Source organism: Cajanus cajan, chromosome 2, assembly GCF_000230855.2.
Source record: "Cajanus cajan strain Asha chromosome 2, NIPB_CcT2T_4, whole genome shotgun sequence".
NCBI classification, from domain to species: Eukaryota; Viridiplantae; Streptophyta; class Magnoliopsida; order Fabales; family Fabaceae; genus Cajanus; species Cajanus cajan.
Genome location: NC_138518.1, coordinates 77055165 through 77073527, shown reverse-complemented (window position 1 = coordinate 77073527; position 18363 = coordinate 77055165). Strand labels below are relative to the sequence as shown.

The 18363-nt window shown below is 27.8% G+C and overlaps 2 protein-coding genes across 2 annotated transcripts; one reads left to right on the top strand and one right to left on the bottom strand.

Moving 5' to 3' along the window:
- The first annotated feature begins 1040 nt into the window (after positions 1-1040).
- Positions 1041-2243, top strand: LOC109816460 (putative WRKY transcription factor 75). The gene is made up of 2 exons (XM_020381490.3): positions 1041-1421; positions 1922-2243. The coding sequence occupies exons 1-2, from the start codon at positions 1189-1191 to the stop codon at positions 2100-2102; spliced, it is 414 nt and encodes a 137-aa protein (XP_020237079.1). The 5' UTR covers positions 1041-1188; the 3' UTR covers positions 2103-2243.
- A 2111-nt stretch (positions 2244-4354) lies between these two features.
- On the bottom strand, positions 4355-8607 carry LOC109816436 (SUMO-activating enzyme subunit 1A). The gene is made up of 11 exons (XM_020381451.3): positions 8455-8607; positions 8255-8356; positions 8021-8072; positions 7643-7838; positions 7453-7532; positions 7196-7312; positions 6646-6696; positions 5397-5463; positions 5017-5120; positions 4823-4927; positions 4355-4743 (listed from the first exon to the last, which is right to left on the bottom strand). The coding sequence occupies exons 2-11, from the start codon at positions 8341-8343 to the stop codon at positions 4639-4641; spliced, it is 966 nt and encodes a 321-aa protein (XP_020237040.1). The 5' UTR covers positions 8344-8356; positions 8455-8607; the 3' UTR covers positions 4355-4638.
- Positions 8608-18363: the final 9756 nt, after the last annotated feature.

The following is an 18363-nucleotide window of genomic DNA, read 5'->3' as shown; positions in this document are numbered from 1 at the left end:
AGGGCAATTTAAAGTATTGGTTTGGACCACTGTTCTACGTATCATCGTTCTGATCTGGATCTCTTTTCTATTGTCATGAAAATAAAGTATTGGAAGATCTTCACGTTACGACACAACTCAAAGAAATTTCCATTTAAATTTGGTTAGTCATTAGTCAACAGAGTAACTTGATTGCATGCTGCATTTTATTCTTTTTCTCTGTAGCTGCTGCACAAGTTGGTAATGTACTTTTATGGAGCAATTTCATGGAAACTCACAAAATGCTATAGTTGGTCCTTTATTAATGACTTGTATGACCTATTTCAAGTTTATGCCGCCATGATTCACGAATCCAACACAATGTTGTGTTTTGTGTCCCATGTTTCTCATTAAAATATGCCCAATACCGCACGTTTCGCAGTTGGCAAAATGCTCACGTCTTTTATTAGACTAATAAATGTAAAAATGTGTAGAAAAAAAATATATACACACCCAGTTTAAAAATATATGAACAACTTTGGGTCAGGATTAGATACTGTGGAAGGGATTACTTTTCTCGCTACATAAACAACTAAGATTCAAATTAATTTATGTTAGAAAAAGGTTCACATTTAATGTCTGAATATATCTCAAATACATATTACCAGTAAAAAAAAAAAAAATTCTATAAATTATAATGTGACAAAAAAAAGAATTTGGCAAGTCTAAGCTTCATTTATAAGAATAGATAAAAGGTAAGGCTTTTGGATTTATCAAAAAAAAATATTATTAAAAAAGTGTTTAAGATGTAACTTTTTTTATTTTAAACAAAAACTTTGTTCTTATAGCCTTTGGGTTAAATAAATTTGAAATTAATTAATTAAATTTGATGGGTTAGAATAGAAAAGAAAGACACAATTTAGAAACTTTTGGCATAGAAAATTAGGATTATAATGTCTGCGTATGATTTTATTAGATTCAATGTTATTCACGGCACCCCAAAGAATGCTATACGATATACTTGGCATGCCCATGATATGTAGTTTCTCTCCATATATAGTCAGATAAATTGGATCTTGACCAGACCAATTGACTTGCTTGCCGCCCTCATGTTTCACCTTCTTAGAATATGTATGCATGCATCCTTCATCACATTCTATCCACTATATATATATATACAACACATGAATTAAATACTATAACCCTCTTTTGTTATTTCTTAATCAATCAATGGAGAAAGTGTTGTTCCCTATCTCATCTTCATCATCTGATTTAAAACTTGGTGATCATATCCATAATTCTAATGTTCATGTCAAGAAGGCTTCATGGCCAAGCCAGAAAGGTGGTAAAGAAATCAGTCACAAATATGCATTTCAAACAAGGAGTCAGGTTGACATACTGGATGATGGGTACCGCTGGAGAAAGTATGGGGAAAAGTCTGTCAAAAACAATAAATTTCCTAGGTTTGATTGTCTTACTTCATTACTGCTTTTTAATTCATTGCCTATTTGTAGTATTATTAACTGTTACAAAGTATTAAGTTCTTGGAATAAATTTTTCATAAATACTTTTAAGAGTAGAAAAAAAAATATATCTCTTAAGTTAAAAAGATTAAGAGGGAATGCTATCTATATCTCTCTGGCATTCTCTTTTTAACATTTTTTATATCATTGAAATTTATTGAAAATTGTAAATATTATGAGCCTCACTTCTCATTTAACATATCTCTCTCATAATTTAGTGATAAGACTGACAAAAATTTATGAATTTTAACTCATAATAAAAAAGTGTTAATTAGTAAGACGATATTTTAGAGTGAGTGTTGCAAACATTTCTTAGTTAGCAATTAACTAGCCACGGTATTAGAGTGAGTGTTGCAAATATTTTTTAGTTAGCAATTAGCTAGCCTGAATCCTGATCTTTAATAGTTAACTTTAGTTGCAATTTGTTTTGGTGCTTTCAGAAGTTACTACAGATGTTCTTATAGAGGTTGCACTGTGAAGAAACAAATCCAACGGCATTGGAAAGACCAAGAGATTGTGGTAACAACCTATGAAGGGATACATATTCATCCTGTTGAGAAGTCACCTGAAAGCTTTGAGCAGATTCTGAGAAACTTTCAAATATACCATTTAAGTCTATAATTAATATTGTAACTTAAATGTTAGAATAGGGTGACATGGGATAGATAGAACCTAATGTTATCTGAAAGATCTAGTTCATTAATTGTAGTGGATATAAACAACATTTCAATTTATTGTCAATTTGAAGTTGTGATTTAACAATCGAGCTAGTATTTATCTTTATATTCCAAAATATATATATAGAGGGGATCCGTTCATTTTAGAAGTAAATCACTTATTATATTTAATAATTTATGTTTTATATCAAATTTTAATAATTTAATCATTAAATTTAAAATTTTTAATACATAAATTAAAGTTTATATATTTTTAAAAATTAAAAATTATTTGATATTTTATTTCATTAATTTAAATTAATGTGTAAATTTTTTTTATAATTATTCATCAATTTAAATTAATAAAAAAAATATTAAATAATTTTTAATTTTTTAAAAAATTATAAACTTAATCTATATATTAAGAACTTTAAATTTAAACCTTGAATCGTTAAAATTTAATATAAAATATGAGTTATTAAACGGAATAAATAAGTAGATTTATTCATAGAATAAATACATTCTCTTATATATATATATATTTCGCTCCTTTAAAGAAAGAGTTTAAAGAGAAAAAGTAAGAATATCTATTATAATGATTATTTTTTTAACATATATTTGTATGTAAATTTTTTTTCTCTCGAAGATATCATTATCATAGGTAACTAGGTATTGTCCCATAAAAAATATAAGCACATTTATACTTTTATAAGAACTAACAACTGATTATAAAAAGATAATTCTTCTAAACATATTATAAATATTGTGTTATTAAATATGACTTGTGCATGAATGTCTCTATAATATATATATATATATATATATATATATATATATATATATATATATTCTGAAAAAATATCATTAAAGAAAAAAAATATTTTCTCGTGTGTTAAAACTTTAATTACTATTTAACCTGTTTATTAAAAAAACTGAAAAAATAAGAAAATATAAAAACAGTCTCTTTTTTTAATTTTATGTAAAATAAAAAATGTTTCTATATTTCTACAATTATAAAAAAGAACATTATTTTTTTAAAGAATATTTTTTTTAGTTGTATAGGTTAGTAAGTAAAAAAAAAACTTACTAAAAATAACAAGACATTATCTTTTCAAAGAAATATGAACCGTGTTAACATTTTGTTTATTTAGGCTTCTAATGCACATAGCAGTATTTGGAGAAAGTTATAGAATGAAAATGAAAAAAGTTAATAATATAATTTTTATAAATAAAACATAATTTTTCTTTAAGATAATATAAAAGGCCCTCAAATAAAAAAAATGTTCTAAAATACACTAAGATGTACATAATTTAACTAGTAAAGTGTCTTAACTTTGGTATTTTGATTTTATTAAAATATAGATTGGATGTATGACTTAAAATATTTGTTTTCCTTTGAGCTCATTTTAGTAATTTGATCCAATTTAAGATTTGGGGAATCACTAAGTATATGTACATAGATAACTACACTTCCCGTAATTTATAAATATACCCCATTTTCTTTTTTTAATTATCTTTCCTTAAATACCTTTCTAATTTAATTACTTATTATTTAGGGAGATATAAATATCAAAAGTCATGTATGTCTATGTAATTATAGGGTCAAAGTTCAATAGAATGTGTGCTAATTTTGTGTGTAAGGCCTCATAAAGTTTAATATTCACAATAGATGGACATTATCTTCAGTTAATTGTAGTACTCCATCCAACAGTCAATCTGTTTAACAAAAGAGATTACAGGGAAGTTTCTATTCTAACATACACGCTTGTGTAAGTGATTATGTTAAATCAAGTCATTATTTATCTAAAAACACACAAATTATGAACAATAGATAGTTATTTTCGGGTATCCAAAATTCTAGCATAGATTGTTAGTTTTCTACAAATCGAACTAGTAATATTTTAAGTTTAATAAATCATATATAAATCTTGTATAGTAGAAAAGCAAGTCTTAAAAAAAGATTTTTTTTTTTCTACCGACGACAAGGTCAAATTAGATCCATAAGACCAATGACCAACCGCAACCCGAGTTCCAAAATATTATAATAGACCATTCATTATCAAATGACGGAATACGGCGAGTTTTATGTAAATTAGCAAATATCAGTACTATTCTTTATTTTTTTTTTCTCGGCGCCAAGTCCTACCAAAAATGTCATCAATTGTAATAAAATGTATCATTAAATAAGTTAAATTAGTACCACACAAACAAGTTAAATTAGGCTTCAAAACTTCAGAGTATGCTTAGTGATGAAAAATAATTAACGGCCCAAAGCCTACATACACTTAAGTGTTTAGTGTCTACAAAACGAGAAGATCCTAACCCTAAACAGTCACAAGTCTAGATAAATTACCAACTAAGAAACTATATGAGCAATTAATAAAAAGGGTCAGTTTCTTCTTATAGAGATCTTTTGAAATTTACTAGTTTTCTGTGCTGTTTTGACAAAAGTTACATCCATCCCTAATTTAGAATTAGATTGCCGAAACCTCAGCCATTAATCACTTCGCAGAAATGTCTTCTATAATGCCCTTCCCATCAAAAGCATCAAAGAAGAAAAAATTCTTTAGGGGGTCTCCTTTCGCAGAAATTGCTTTAATAACCTCCTGTGATGTTACAACAGTCAACCTAGTCGGTTAAAAATCACAAGACATCTTTAAAAAACAGTGAAAAGTAGTTAAATACCTGTCCAAGGATTCCCCCTATAACAGCACAAACAGGAGGAAATTCTGTTGCATTTGTCAACAGTCTTTCTAGAAGAGCATCAGGCACACGAGATTCATTGAGAGACTGTCAACACAAACATAAAGATGCAAGAACTAATGAATTTAACTCGTAAAACATATATAAAACAAAAATAACAATTCCAGCAAGCATACTTGTGCAGTACAAAGCTCCTTTTTCAACTTGAGAACACCGGAGAGATCTGCAATTGAAACTTCCCCTGCATTTCGTCCTTCAGCCTCTTCAAACTTCTCTATTACTGCAACATACAATTCAATGTTACTGACAGCCACTTTGTCTATAGACCACACCAGAACTATCATAAAATGCAAAGCGGAAGAGAGACAACTAACAGGATTAAATATGTAAGCTTTCTCTTCACCTATCTGTCTTTCTCGTCTCTATTAACAGTCTAAGGAATCGATCAATAAGACAGACATCCTCAACTAGAAGTTTTATATTCCAAGTGATTAGAATTATTTATTTTTATTCCGGGTATTATAATCACAAAACAAAACACTAAAGTTCACCAGACCTCTCATAGCAAAGTACAGTTTTGACATTCTCCTGTGAAGTTCCTTCCAAGGTACTGATAATGCATCCTGCAGCAGAAAATAAATGAGCATACTCGTGAAAATGAAGCTCTCAACTACAAATGATTTATGTTAAAGAAGAATAACAAGAATAGCCACACAGGACTATACATGACATAGACATAGACAACCTGCAGGGTCAGCCCAACATATTATTAAGCTTAAAGCAAATCATAAAGGAAGGTTTTTTTAAAATTTATAATAACATCTTTTAATAAAAATATAAAAAAAAAATATTTTAGAGATGAGCCTTGTAAAAAATAATTATATTCTAATATCTTTTAGAAATAGACCTTTTAAAATGAATTTTTAAAAATGCAAAATGTGACTTTTAAGTTATATAACTTTGAAAAAATTATATTAATATTAATATAAATTAATTTTTTAAAGGAAGCCTAAAGTGAGGATTTTGTTGACCTAACCATTGGGCCGGTCCTGACAGCCTAGGCTGAATAACGTGCACGATAACCCTAACCCCACATCTACCATTTGAGCTTGGTAAAGGCCAAATTTCCTTTTACAAAACCAACACAAGTCACAAATTTGTATCCAGCAAGGAAAGCATACATTTAACATGGCACGCCAAACCAACTATATAACAAAAACAAGGGCATTTCTGGCTTCTAGATTATTATTTTAGAATCACTGAATTTACCAGTATGCATTGGAAGTTACCCCATGGGTATCTAATGCAAATTAATGGCTAGGGAGCTGGGCGCCTGGGCCAACTATTAAGGTTATCATTTACATCAAATATCCTTCAGGTCAAAACCAGTCTGTCATTTTATCAGATAATTTTTCCTTTTGCCAATCATAAAATAAATCATTTGGAACACATTGAAGACCTTGAGGATTGCAACACATCAACACACTATTGCTAGATTGTAAATACTACTTAGAGAAACGATATATTTGGTTGGGTGAAATGAAAATAAAGAAAAAAGAAAATATGGATAACGGATAACAGTGTGTTGTCTTTTATTTTGTTGGAGAGAAACAAAAAGGAAAAGGAAGAGAAAATATGACTTTTAGAAACATAAAATTAAATTTCCCTTCCTTCGACTCAAATTTCAAAATTCTCTTTTCTTGTTTTCCATTCACCCAACCAAACAGATAAAGTATTTTTTTTTAACTTAAGATGAAGAAATGCAAGAAAACAATGCAAAATATAATGATTTTAGACTGACATACCTCAAAAGAAGGATATTTCAGGTCACATTCAATAGTTTCATCCAGTTTTTTCTGCCAAATAAGAATAGAACATTAAAAAGAAATTAGTGATTCTTGTAGCAGCACAAGATCCTCTTATGCTTATCATTTGCAACTTCCAATCACACAAACAATTTGTTAGTTGTAACAAACAAAGATTAAATTTCAGAAAAATATTAATGAAGTGTAATATTGGTCAACAACTCAACATACAATCATAGGCAATTAGGCCTATATAGGTATTTCATTCATCCCATTTTACACAATTACAAGGTTTTTCATTTTCATGATATTAAACTCAAATTTGGCCCTTGTGGTTTTTTATGACTAATTGCAAGGGAAAAAAAAATCCTACAAAATATGAAGACTATAATATATTTTGTATCCATTATCATCTTACATAGAATAGAAATTTATAGTTTTTTGCAAACCTTCATGTAAAAGCACACAAACTAACACGAAAAAGAAGAAGATAATATCATGTCATAAAAGCCAATAATTAACTTTGAGAAATTAGTCCAAAAAGTGATACCTTCGAATATTTATAGTCCTGCAAATCAACAAAAATTTCACCACAAGAATCCCTACAGTCAACAGCATAAAATGCTACACGTTTTGATAGCTTTCGGCATTTGTCATTAGCCAGTTTCTACAGCAAAAGAAAAACGGTAAACAAGAATGTTAAAGGACAATCTACAGTATCCAGAAAGGGGTAAAGTAATTTATAACAAAGTGGCGATGTAAAGCCTCAGAGTATCCATGTATCAGATAAAGAATATTCCACATTACTTTGGCAGAAAGTGAGCAACAACTGACGACAACAACATCAAACTTGCTGAAGAATTCTACATCAAAACTAGATAAATCACCTGAAGCCAAGATGAAAAACAGAAAAGGAAAACCACAACAAAATGTCAAAAACCAGATGAAATCAATGCAGAAGCAGAAACCATTGATATGGAACAGGCTCAAAACAAACCTTTCTCAACCGAAACTCGAACCATAGGATTGAAGTCTTTAAGTGAATTACAGCAAAGCTCAGCAAGAGTCTTTCCACTATACACATTCTCATCAGGAGGGATGAGAAAGTTTGAGGAAAATGCTTCCTCGGTAGCAATCCGATCATCTACTAAAGTCAGACTACCTACTCCAGCCAGAACAATGTTCTTGCAAAACTAACCAACAACAGGAAACTCAAACTCCTTACACATTATAACAACAACATGAGAAACAAAAGTGCAACGAAAAACAACCAATAGCCAAACAAAACCCATTTTAATCTCTCTTTTTTTTCTTTTTTTTTTTGTGTGTGTCAAAATCAAATTTGAAAAAACAGAGAGACAAGTTCAAAGTTTACCTCAGCTACAGTTCCTTTCATTCCATAGACAAGGACATGAGCTTTGCTTAATCTAAATAAACAAAAAATAGAATCACAAAAAAGTATACATATAATTAAAATGCTACGTATCGTGGTTCTTTAAACTACAATTAAATTAGACACAACGAAGAACAAAGAATAGCAGAATTGGATTAGGTTACAAGAGTAAAGTAACAAAAGCAAATGATGCATAAAACAATTCAGAATAAAAACCTTCTTTGAGCATCAGCTCCCCAAACCCTAATTTGACGGTCGTAAAGAGCGGTCTCCTGCGCCGTCAACTCCTCGCCGTCACCGTCCATTCCCAACCGCAACCTGTTCCACGACATCATCGGAACGTTCACTTTCCATTTTCGGCGTCGCAAATAAAAAACAAAGAAAGCACAAGCTTAACGACAATAACAAACACCCACTCGCGCTGAATCCCCCAGAAAACCGAAAATTCGTATCTCAGTTCAAGCTTTCAAGAGCGCGTCGATGTGAATCATCGGTGAGTCACGTTGAACGTAGTATTTTTTTTAAGGGTCAACAGAATAAAGAACATAAGGGCCCAGCAGATGAAGCCCAATTCAGCCCAAAAGCTAAACAAAGTGTCAGACAAGTAAACTTTATTGGGTTTTACCACTACGGAACCACGTAATCTGTATACAGAATTTGGGCTTTAATTGCAAATTGAAAATGTGTCTGTTTAGCTACTACTCACTATGGAAAATGAACAAATTTTATCTTTTCATAATTAAACTTAACTAGTACTGGTATCTTAATGCAATCACCATAAATATTCATTTTATATAACTAAATTTTTTTATAAAAAAATATTGAAGAAGTCAATGCGTCATTTACCTCATTTTATTAATTAAAAATACATATATTAGAAGAAGAAAAAAGTTACAGTGAATACTGGAAGTTATTTTGAGGAAAAATTAAAATTTATTAAAAATTATAGGAATAAGATCTAAAGAAAATAATATAATAAATAGGAGAAGAGAATATTATAGTGGAAGAAAGGTAACAGTAGTAGTTTAGAAGAAGTGTATTGAAAAAGGCATTAGTAATATTTAATGAATGAAATGGTTATAGTGGAGTGTAGGTGTGAAGTTGAAAATTGAAAAATTAGCTCGTGCAGTAATTTGAATTTGATTTGATTCTGTCGTATCCTTTTTGTTTGTGACTTGTGAGGGCATGGCTTCAGCAACGAAGTTGATTCCTTTGCTCCTCACACTCACACTCACACCTCACCTCGCCTCGCCCTGCCCCAAAAGAGAATGAACCTTTTTGTTTTATTTTCACCAACAAAAAAAGTAGGTTGCTTTTAAATGTGTGATTTTCAAGGTGGTCCAAGTTTAGGTGCTGGAACTATTTGTCCAAGGTCTAGTGTAGCTCTAGCACTGCTACTTTTAGCATTTCTTATTTGTCACCATGCCTACACATTCCACTCCTTTCACACACACAAAACCATTGCCTAAACTTGCCTAGAAAACACAGAATCAATGCCTCTTATTTTCTTCTTCCTTCTAACTATATGCTCCCTCTTTGCATCCTCACCACCACGTACCACCCATTTCAATCCTGCCAATACAATAATGCGTAATTAACCAACTCTTCTTTTTTAATTATATACCAAATAGTTTAAAGATAATTATATAATTAAAACTATACTATTCGAATTCAAAGACGATCAACACAAATTGAGTTCGTCACTTACATAAACTTTTTTCTACTTATATACCTGAGGCTCGAGATATATATTCCTTTAAATTCTAAAACTACATTTTTGAAAGAAACTTATAAAGAATTTAGAATTTTAATATAACTAAACAAAAACACTGATATATAACTTCTGGGAGATAAGTTACAATCTTTAAATGTTCTGGACTATTTATAGTTATTCTAGACATCCATTTAGAAAGAAAAAAAATTCTCAAATCAATCGATTCTAAATAGAATCCTAAAAGAATTTTGTGTGTTTAAGGGAGCATAATCACGACTTTAGTATACAGATAGTTGAAAATGATGAGGTATGTTGATGATAGAGAAGAAAAAAAATAGAAAGGAAAAGGCAATGTGTTTGGAGAAGTAGGGAGTGACTAACACTAACCTGTATCAGGGCGAAATTCCTGGTTGGGAAGTCCTATTATGGTCCACATACCCACAAGTCTGGCATCATTCATCATGCATCATGAAGGGTATCTAGCACATTTAAGTGTGTTGTGGTTAAAACAATGCGTACCTGATTTTCCCTGATCTGGCAGCGAAGGCTAATGAATAAATAAATTTGCTTTTGCTTTTGCTTTAACTGGGTGTGGTGTGGGGGCAAGGGCATGCAGTTATGTATGTGTACATACTTGCTTCTTGTGTTAGAATTAGAAGGATTCAATTGGAAGAATCAAATTGGGAAAGAATAGGAAGGGGTTTACCTTTCTATCGATGGGGGAACAGAAGGGTCGCGTTAATTAACTATCATGTCTTGAAATTCGAATCGTGCCACAAGTGCTAGGGAAGATTTACCTCACTAATTAATTAACTACACCCAACTTTTTATATGTAGGCCTGTCATATTCATTTTTTACCCGCAACTAACATGATTATGTTAATGGATTGTGACTTGTCACAACAAATGGGCTCAATTAAAGCTACTCAAAAAACATCATTTCATATATTAAAAAAATTTGTTATCTATATTAAATTTTACTAATCTCGTAATATTTTTTTAAAATTATATTTATTATAAATTTTTTTTAAAAAAATAATACAAAGTCATGCATTAAAAAATATGTATTTTAGGAAGAATATCATTAAATGAAGTAAAAATAGTTGAAATTTAATTATATTTAAAAATTAAAAAAAAATATTTAAATATATTTAAAATATATTATTATGTAATTTTTTTTAATTACTTATATATTTTTAAGAAATTAATTAACCATTTCACATGATATGAATAATTGACTAAAATTTCATATTGGCACATGACACGTCTAAATATAGAATGTTTGTGTGTAGCATAGTGAAGTGAGGGAGAAAGAGAAATGGAGATGGTTAACTGACAAATACTTAAGAAGTTGGTCCTACTGCTACTGCTGGAGCTTCTAACTTCTAACTTCTAACTCAAATACTACAATCATATTCATATTTTCTTCTTTCATGAATTAATAATAAATTGAAAGGCTGAATCATGAACATTACAGCACTGCAGTCTGAGTTTTACAAAATCTGCACTGAAAGGGATCCACATCCCAATATCAATTACACCCATAGGCCATAGCTGCCACACTGACTCTTTGGTGGTTGCAGGTTTAATGCCCTCTTCCATTATTTTTTCCCTACTAAACATTTCTACCATTATTTTTTAATTAATATCACTCTAATTTTCTCACATTATACTCGTTTTTATACTTTTAATCTTTATAATAATATTTTATACAAAATATAATGCTATATTTTTAAACAATTCAAGAATTAATATGATATCTAAAAAGGTGTTAGTGTCATATTTTCAAATAATTCAAGTAATTATTGTAACAATTAAAAACACAAGGATTTATTTTCAATCTTTCAAAATCTCGCAAATCCTCAAGTAATGTCGGTATAATTTACAAATAAATTATTTTTTCTTTAAAATAAGTTTGTAACAGCAAAACTTTATATATTTTTTTTCACTTAACTAAAAGTTTCTACTTTTGTTCCTATATGTAAAAAAATTAAAATATTATTTTGATTTATTTATATGGAATATAAATAAATCAAAATAATATTTTGATTTATTAAACTGAAAGCTTATTTTTAAATATACTAATTGATAATTTTACTTATATATATTATTAATTTATTATCGAATCATGTATTCATTTTTCATAAGAATTAATATTAAACTACTAACATTATAAATCATCTCCATTGGTAGAATAATTTATTTATTAATTTATGAATACTATCATTAAATATAATTATCATTTAATTTTATAGTCTTTTTGGATTAGCTTTTTAATTATGATATTAAAATTAAAATTAACTAATTTAATATCATTTGGAATGATTGTGAGTGTAGTTTTTGGTTTTCAAATACAATGTTCAAAACAAAATGTGTTTGACAAAAATGAAATTAAAGGGGTTTTTAATTAATTTCAAAAATATTTTCACATTAATTTTCAAAATCAATAATGTTTTATTTCTTATATATTTGTTTTACGATACTAATATTTGGACACCCAACAATTCTATACTCCCTATCAATAATTATTTCATCTTTCTTTTTCTATCAAATTATGTCACTTATCATCCTAGTAATTTTTCTCTCTCTCTCTTTTATAAGTGTCAAATAGCTAGCTATCATAGGTGTCCAATTTTATTTATTTTTTGTTTTTTTTATTACTTTTAGTCAAACTTAAATTTTAAGTAAAAATCAGTTTTATCTATTAATAAATAAATATTTATATTTTAATAAAATATATTTTGACTGTAATTAAAGCTTTATTATTCTAACTGTGAAACTAAATATACCTTTTAATTTTATCCTTCCAACTAATAAAATATTTTGGCTAATTTATTTTAGATATTTTAAGAAATAAATTGGACTATTTTTTAAGAAAAAAATAAAATGTTTTATAAATGAAAAACTTCAAATATATAAGCTTTTAAAAAAGTTAGTTTCATAAACTTTTAGACCTACTTTTGCATAGTAATAATGCACTGACATTAACATATACATTCCGCTAACAAATGATTAATTTAAGTAATACTAAATTTTAATTTATTATTTTAAATAAAATTTGAGGTTTAAATCTTATGTAAAGAAAATGTCACGTTAAAGATGATGAATATAATTTCATAATAAAAAGTGAATTATTTCGTATTTCTAACCAATGAGCCGGTTAAGTTTTTGGAACTAACTTGAAAGTCAAACCATAAGCCGTATTATTATTTTCTACATTTGTTACTATGCAATGTGAAACTTCTGCTTATAAATTTTCTAAATACGCCTTATTTGGTTAACTTAATGAGGTGAGATGGGTTAGAGTTTTTAACTATTTTCAAAATTCACTTTAATCCATCTTTTTTGGGCTTGAGTAAATTAATTCATCGTGTTGTATTTATTTTTCTTTTAAACTTTTTTGTCATTCATTAATGTTTTGATAGATTAATAAATATTATACTCGAATGACTCTTTTTTGTTTTTTATTATTTATTTTATAGTTAACTTGTAGGTCATCTTATTTTATTTTAAAATTATGTAGGTCAACTCAACTCACTCTCAAAACAATTAAATCCTTCTGTTTAAAAACAATAAATCTAGCGCAATTTGTTTTTTTTACTAGTGAGGGCAAATTGGGTTAAATAAATTCATTACAAAAGTCATTCAAACTAACCATAATAATATGTGATTTTGGTGTGGATTAATTTCAATGTAGTATCAAAATTAAACCAATTTTATTCTTACGATTAAATTTGGTAGTTTAATAAATATTTTATAGATTATTTAACACAAGTTTTAAAATTATTTTTAGTTCGATAACTAATAAAATTAATTAACATGATGTTATTTAATGAAGAATTTAAACATAATTAACTCTTCAAAATAACATGACATAATTATATGAATCCACAAAAGAAAAAAAAATATTGATCTATCATATAATTTTCAAAAAAGTTAAATACTAATATTTTGTCTGATTTTATTAACGTTGTTACTTGTTAGTGTTAATTTAGATAAAAATAAAAAATAATAATAAATGTTTTTTTGAAAATTAAAATACTAACTTAATCCCTAAAGTTATATAAAATAAAATAAAAGTTTAAATATTTTTTAATCTTTATAATTTCACTTATTTCGTCTTTCTTGTAGTTTAAAAATAATAACCTTACATTTTTTTAATCATTTTTAATTTATCTGTTAGTTTATTTCTAACACTATTAAGTGTAAGTGAAATAAATTTATTAAATCTACGTGATGATAATATATTTAGTTTTGTAGATAATGACATGTCAATTAATGATTTAAAAGGAAAGAAATGAAGAATCTTTGATGATAAAGTTTCTTCTCTTTCTTAGTTGGTATGGGCATGTTTGTGAAGCAAGAAAAATCTTATCATTGTCTTTTTTTTTTTCTTTTTTTTTTTTTTTTGTAGTTGGACACAACGAATAGGGATTTTAAAGCTTATAATATTGTGTTGTTATTGTAGTTTCGTATAAGTATGTTGTTGCCAACATCTCATGTAAATGTTTATTGTGGGGTGCATTAGTAAAGGTAGGTCGTTTTAATCTAATTTTTCTATCATGTTGTTTTCTTTGAATTTGCAATAACAATAAGGTGTTGATTTTTTACTAAATTAATTTTTTGTGGAACCAAAATATGTGTTCGTACACTTTCATTATTGATGTATTTCATGGGAGTCATTTACTAAAGATGATGACAAAATCAGAAGGTGATTAGTTAAAATACACTAAAAGAAAAATATTTACTATGACTGAGTGTGATTCAGATGAATGGTCAATGCAAGAGATAACTATAATTTGTTGAAAAAAAATGAGTTATAAAAGATATGTTCAAATTTTCTATTCTATAACAAAAATTAGGTTGGAAGAAGGACTTGTTAGAGTGTGAAATGATGAGGGAGAAATGAAAATTGCTAGTGAGGAAGAAAGAAATAAAGACATTGCTTTAAGCTTCGAGTACAAGAACTCTACACCAAACACTTTGGTTCAGCTCATTAGGGACCTAAATCAAAGCACACAAACACATCAATTATTCCAAGGAAAAAATCTTCCAATGTAGAAAAAGTTTAGAGAAGAAGAAAACTCACAAACCAAGAATACTTCTCTTTAGTTTATCTCTTAAAATATAGAGAACATTAACTTATAAGGCTTAGTATCAATGCAAATCTTAAATACTTCCTCCCATCAGGTCAACTAAACCTCTAGTTAGAGATTTAAAAAAAAAACTCTTGAGAGTCTTTAAACTCTCAAAGTCCCACAACACACCTCAAACACCGTATATATATGTAAATAATTATTACTAAAAGACAATAATTAAAATTTACAATATTGCACATTTCTTTCATTTTACCAAATACAGTGTAGTTATGGGTCTCTTATTATATTAAACACTTCTAAAAAACTTTTTTACAAACATGTTGGCACTTCCAAAACAATCCTTTTAAAATGTTTTCTTGCTATATTATTACGTTTTTCTATTTGCCTAGTACCATCTCTCTAACTAATTATTTAAATTGAGTTTGACCATTGTAATATGCGTGTGTGCCTGTATTTTTTGGGCCAAGATATGTTATTGACACAATGATATCAAAGTAGTGAAAGGATATTTTTAATAATATTGTATCAAATGTAAATTCAATTGATTTAATTGTTGTATTTGATGATATAAAATTCATTATCATGTATATTAAATTTTAAATGATTTAGACTTTGAACTCTTCTTGATATATTATTTAATAATAAATATTTACATATATTCTAAATATCATTTTATGTGTTAAAATAAAATGATATGATTTTATAATTAAATGTGTTTTTTTATTTATTTTAATTTAATTAGTAATATCATAAAACACAATGGTTAGATTTGCATTTAGTATAAAAATTATTAAAAATATTATTTTACTAATTTGGCATCATAGTACCAACTAATCTTGATCCACACATATATATATATATATATATATATATATATATATATATATATATATATATATATATATATATATATATATATATATATATATATATATGTTGTGTGTGTACATACACACATTCATCTATTCAAAATCAAAAAATCATTAGTCCCAATATTAATTAATGTTCATTTTAAAATAGAAATAATATTTATTTATTTTATACATAATGAAAAATTCTAGAGGTATCATATATTGATATAGTAGCACCGACACCATTGATATCACTTATGTTAGTCACTTAACTTTTCATACAATTCATTTAACAATTAATGAAAATAAACAATTATTTTGAGTTCATGAAAATAAGTAAATTTTAGTTTTAGTTATTGTAAAAACAATCTATTTTCACCCATTCTAAATATAAAATCATTAATTTTAGTTTCAATATTCACTTTAAAATAGATAAATAATATTTATTTTAATTTTTTACATATATTTTAAAGTGTCACATATTAATATAATATCACATATACAAGTAAATGTCATTTAACATTATCACTTGATCTTTTGTTAAAACATAAATAATTAACAAGTGTTATAGTTCAAAAATAATGATTTTCCATTCGAGGGATAAAAATTAAAGATTCAGGAAAAATAAAAAATCAAAACCGTGAATTTTCCATGTACTAAAAACACATAAGTTTTATATATATATAAAAGAGAAGTTAGGTTATCTATTCACCCATTTTCTTAACTATAATCTCGCCCTACTAATTTGAATATATAAGAAAAGCATCTTTTGTTACCTATTCTTCGTGGTGCCGTAATAGTTACCAATAACGAATCCAAGATTTTAGATTATTGCGAAAAATTTTCTTGAAAAATATAAATTAATAATTATTATTATATAATATAAAATAAAATATAAATATATTGAATTCAATATATAAAATTTGGATACAAAATATAATATTTTTAAATATATATTAATAATTTAATTAAAGGATTGTCTCCGACTAATATTTGATGTAGTTGAGAATGTATGGGATGACTCTTGCTTATAAATTCTAGGTATACATTGTTATATCTATTTGTGGTATACTTTTATCATTAATTATATCTCCAGAATTGATTTCGGAAAATATAAAGATGCCAACAAAGCAATATTTGAATGGAGTGTGTAAAATAATAGTACCATATTGTTTAAGAACAAATAAATTCTCGATGTCACGTGACATTAAAGTCCTACTATTTTGTTACAATGCATTTAAACCCCAACAAAACAATGATGTGAACGTGGCTCACAATATCTCGTATACGAAGTAAATTAGTATGATCGATGATTGATGATCGACCTAACAAGGAGAGTTAAAATAATACGTAGAGAGTCTTAAATTGATACTTATTATATATGATGGTTACTGATATCTCATATAAAGTGAAGTGTACATTACTGATAAGCAGCAATGTGTGTGTACTAAACAAAGGTAGCCTGCGATCGATCCAAAAGCCTGCATGCAGACGCAGTGACTAGTCGCAACTCACTGCTTCCCATATCCTATTCACTCTTTCTTTAGACTTGTACATGGTCCCATGACAAATCTTCATATCTTATACTTGGATTCCTTCCCAATGCGTAGCTCAATCAACACACTTTAATACTAGGGGCTTCAACCATTTCAGTGTATTTTTTTGGTCATCATAACATACCAATGAAATCAGTATGATCCATTGAATAAACCATGAACCCCTCTGTATAGTGTATAGGGTGAGATGGATTCATATTTCTCACCGACTCTTCCATACGAGTGTTCAAAACCCCATCCCGTTTCACTAACCTCATTCATTTTCAACCAACTTCTGACGGCTTTCCAATTTAAGATAGTTTTAAGAACGAATTTAAGTTATATTTCTGATCTAATGTTATAGATTTTTAAAGAGTGTAATTTGTAAATAATTATGTACTAATCATATAACTTTTTAACTTAATACATAATTTTTTTGTTGAATATATTATTTTGTTTAACATGATATTACATTGGGTAAAATATATTTTTGACCTCTTAAGAATTTTTCAAGTTTGAATTTAATCTCTCTATTTTTTTTTGGGGTCTTATTTTAGTCACTTTAAAATATGAAAAAAAAGGCTTATTAGGTTTTAAAAAATGATTCCATCAAAATTTTGAGTTGCATAAGGACATGTAAACTTGTTATATTTCAGACTATGAACACTTCTATTCTTTGAGTTCAATTTAATGGAACTTATTTTTGAGCATGTTGGGCCGAGTAAATCTAAATAGTTGAATTTTCTTATATATATTTTTTGTAACTGTTGAGTGCATTTTTAGGCTTGTTTTGCACTCAACTTTTGGCACTCTTTTTGGGTAATTAGAGATAATATGTATGTTATTTCACTCTTTTTATTTAAATAATTAAGTTATATTATAAGAGTAGAGGAGTAGTAGCAATTTTAAGGAATTTCCTCATATTTTTGCAGAATTTTTTGGCTAGGCAGAAATCCACAGCTATAGCTGTGGATCTGGAGCTCGAGCTGTGAAAATTTGGGGAGAAATTGTGAAGTTCCAGAGACTTGAAGCTATAGCTGTAGATCTGGAGCTCGAGCTGTGAATCTGGAGCTCGAGCTGTGAATCTGGGGCTCGAGCTGTGGAAATCTGGAAAGCTGAAGCTCGA

Coding starts and splice junctions, on each gene's coding strand:
- LOC109816460 (XM_020381490.3), top strand. CDS start 1,189: ATGGAGAAAGTGTTGTTCCCTATCTCATCTTCATCATCTGATTTAAAA. Junction 1,422..1,921: donor AAAAACAATAAATTTCCTAG/GTTTGATTGTCT, acceptor TGGTGCTTTCAG/AAGTTACTACAGATGTTCTT.
- LOC109816436 (XM_020381451.3), bottom strand. CDS start 8,343: ATGGACGGTGACGGCGAGGAGTTGACGGCGCAGGAGACCGCTCTTTAC. Junction 7,839..8,020: donor TGAAAGGAACTGTAGCTGAG/GTAAACTTTGAA, acceptor GTTGTTGGTTAG/TTTTGCAAGAACATTGTTCT. Junction 7,533..7,642: donor TCGAGTTTCGGTTGAGAAAG/GTTTGTTTTGAG, acceptor TCTTGGCTTCAG/GTGATTTATCTAGTTTTGAT.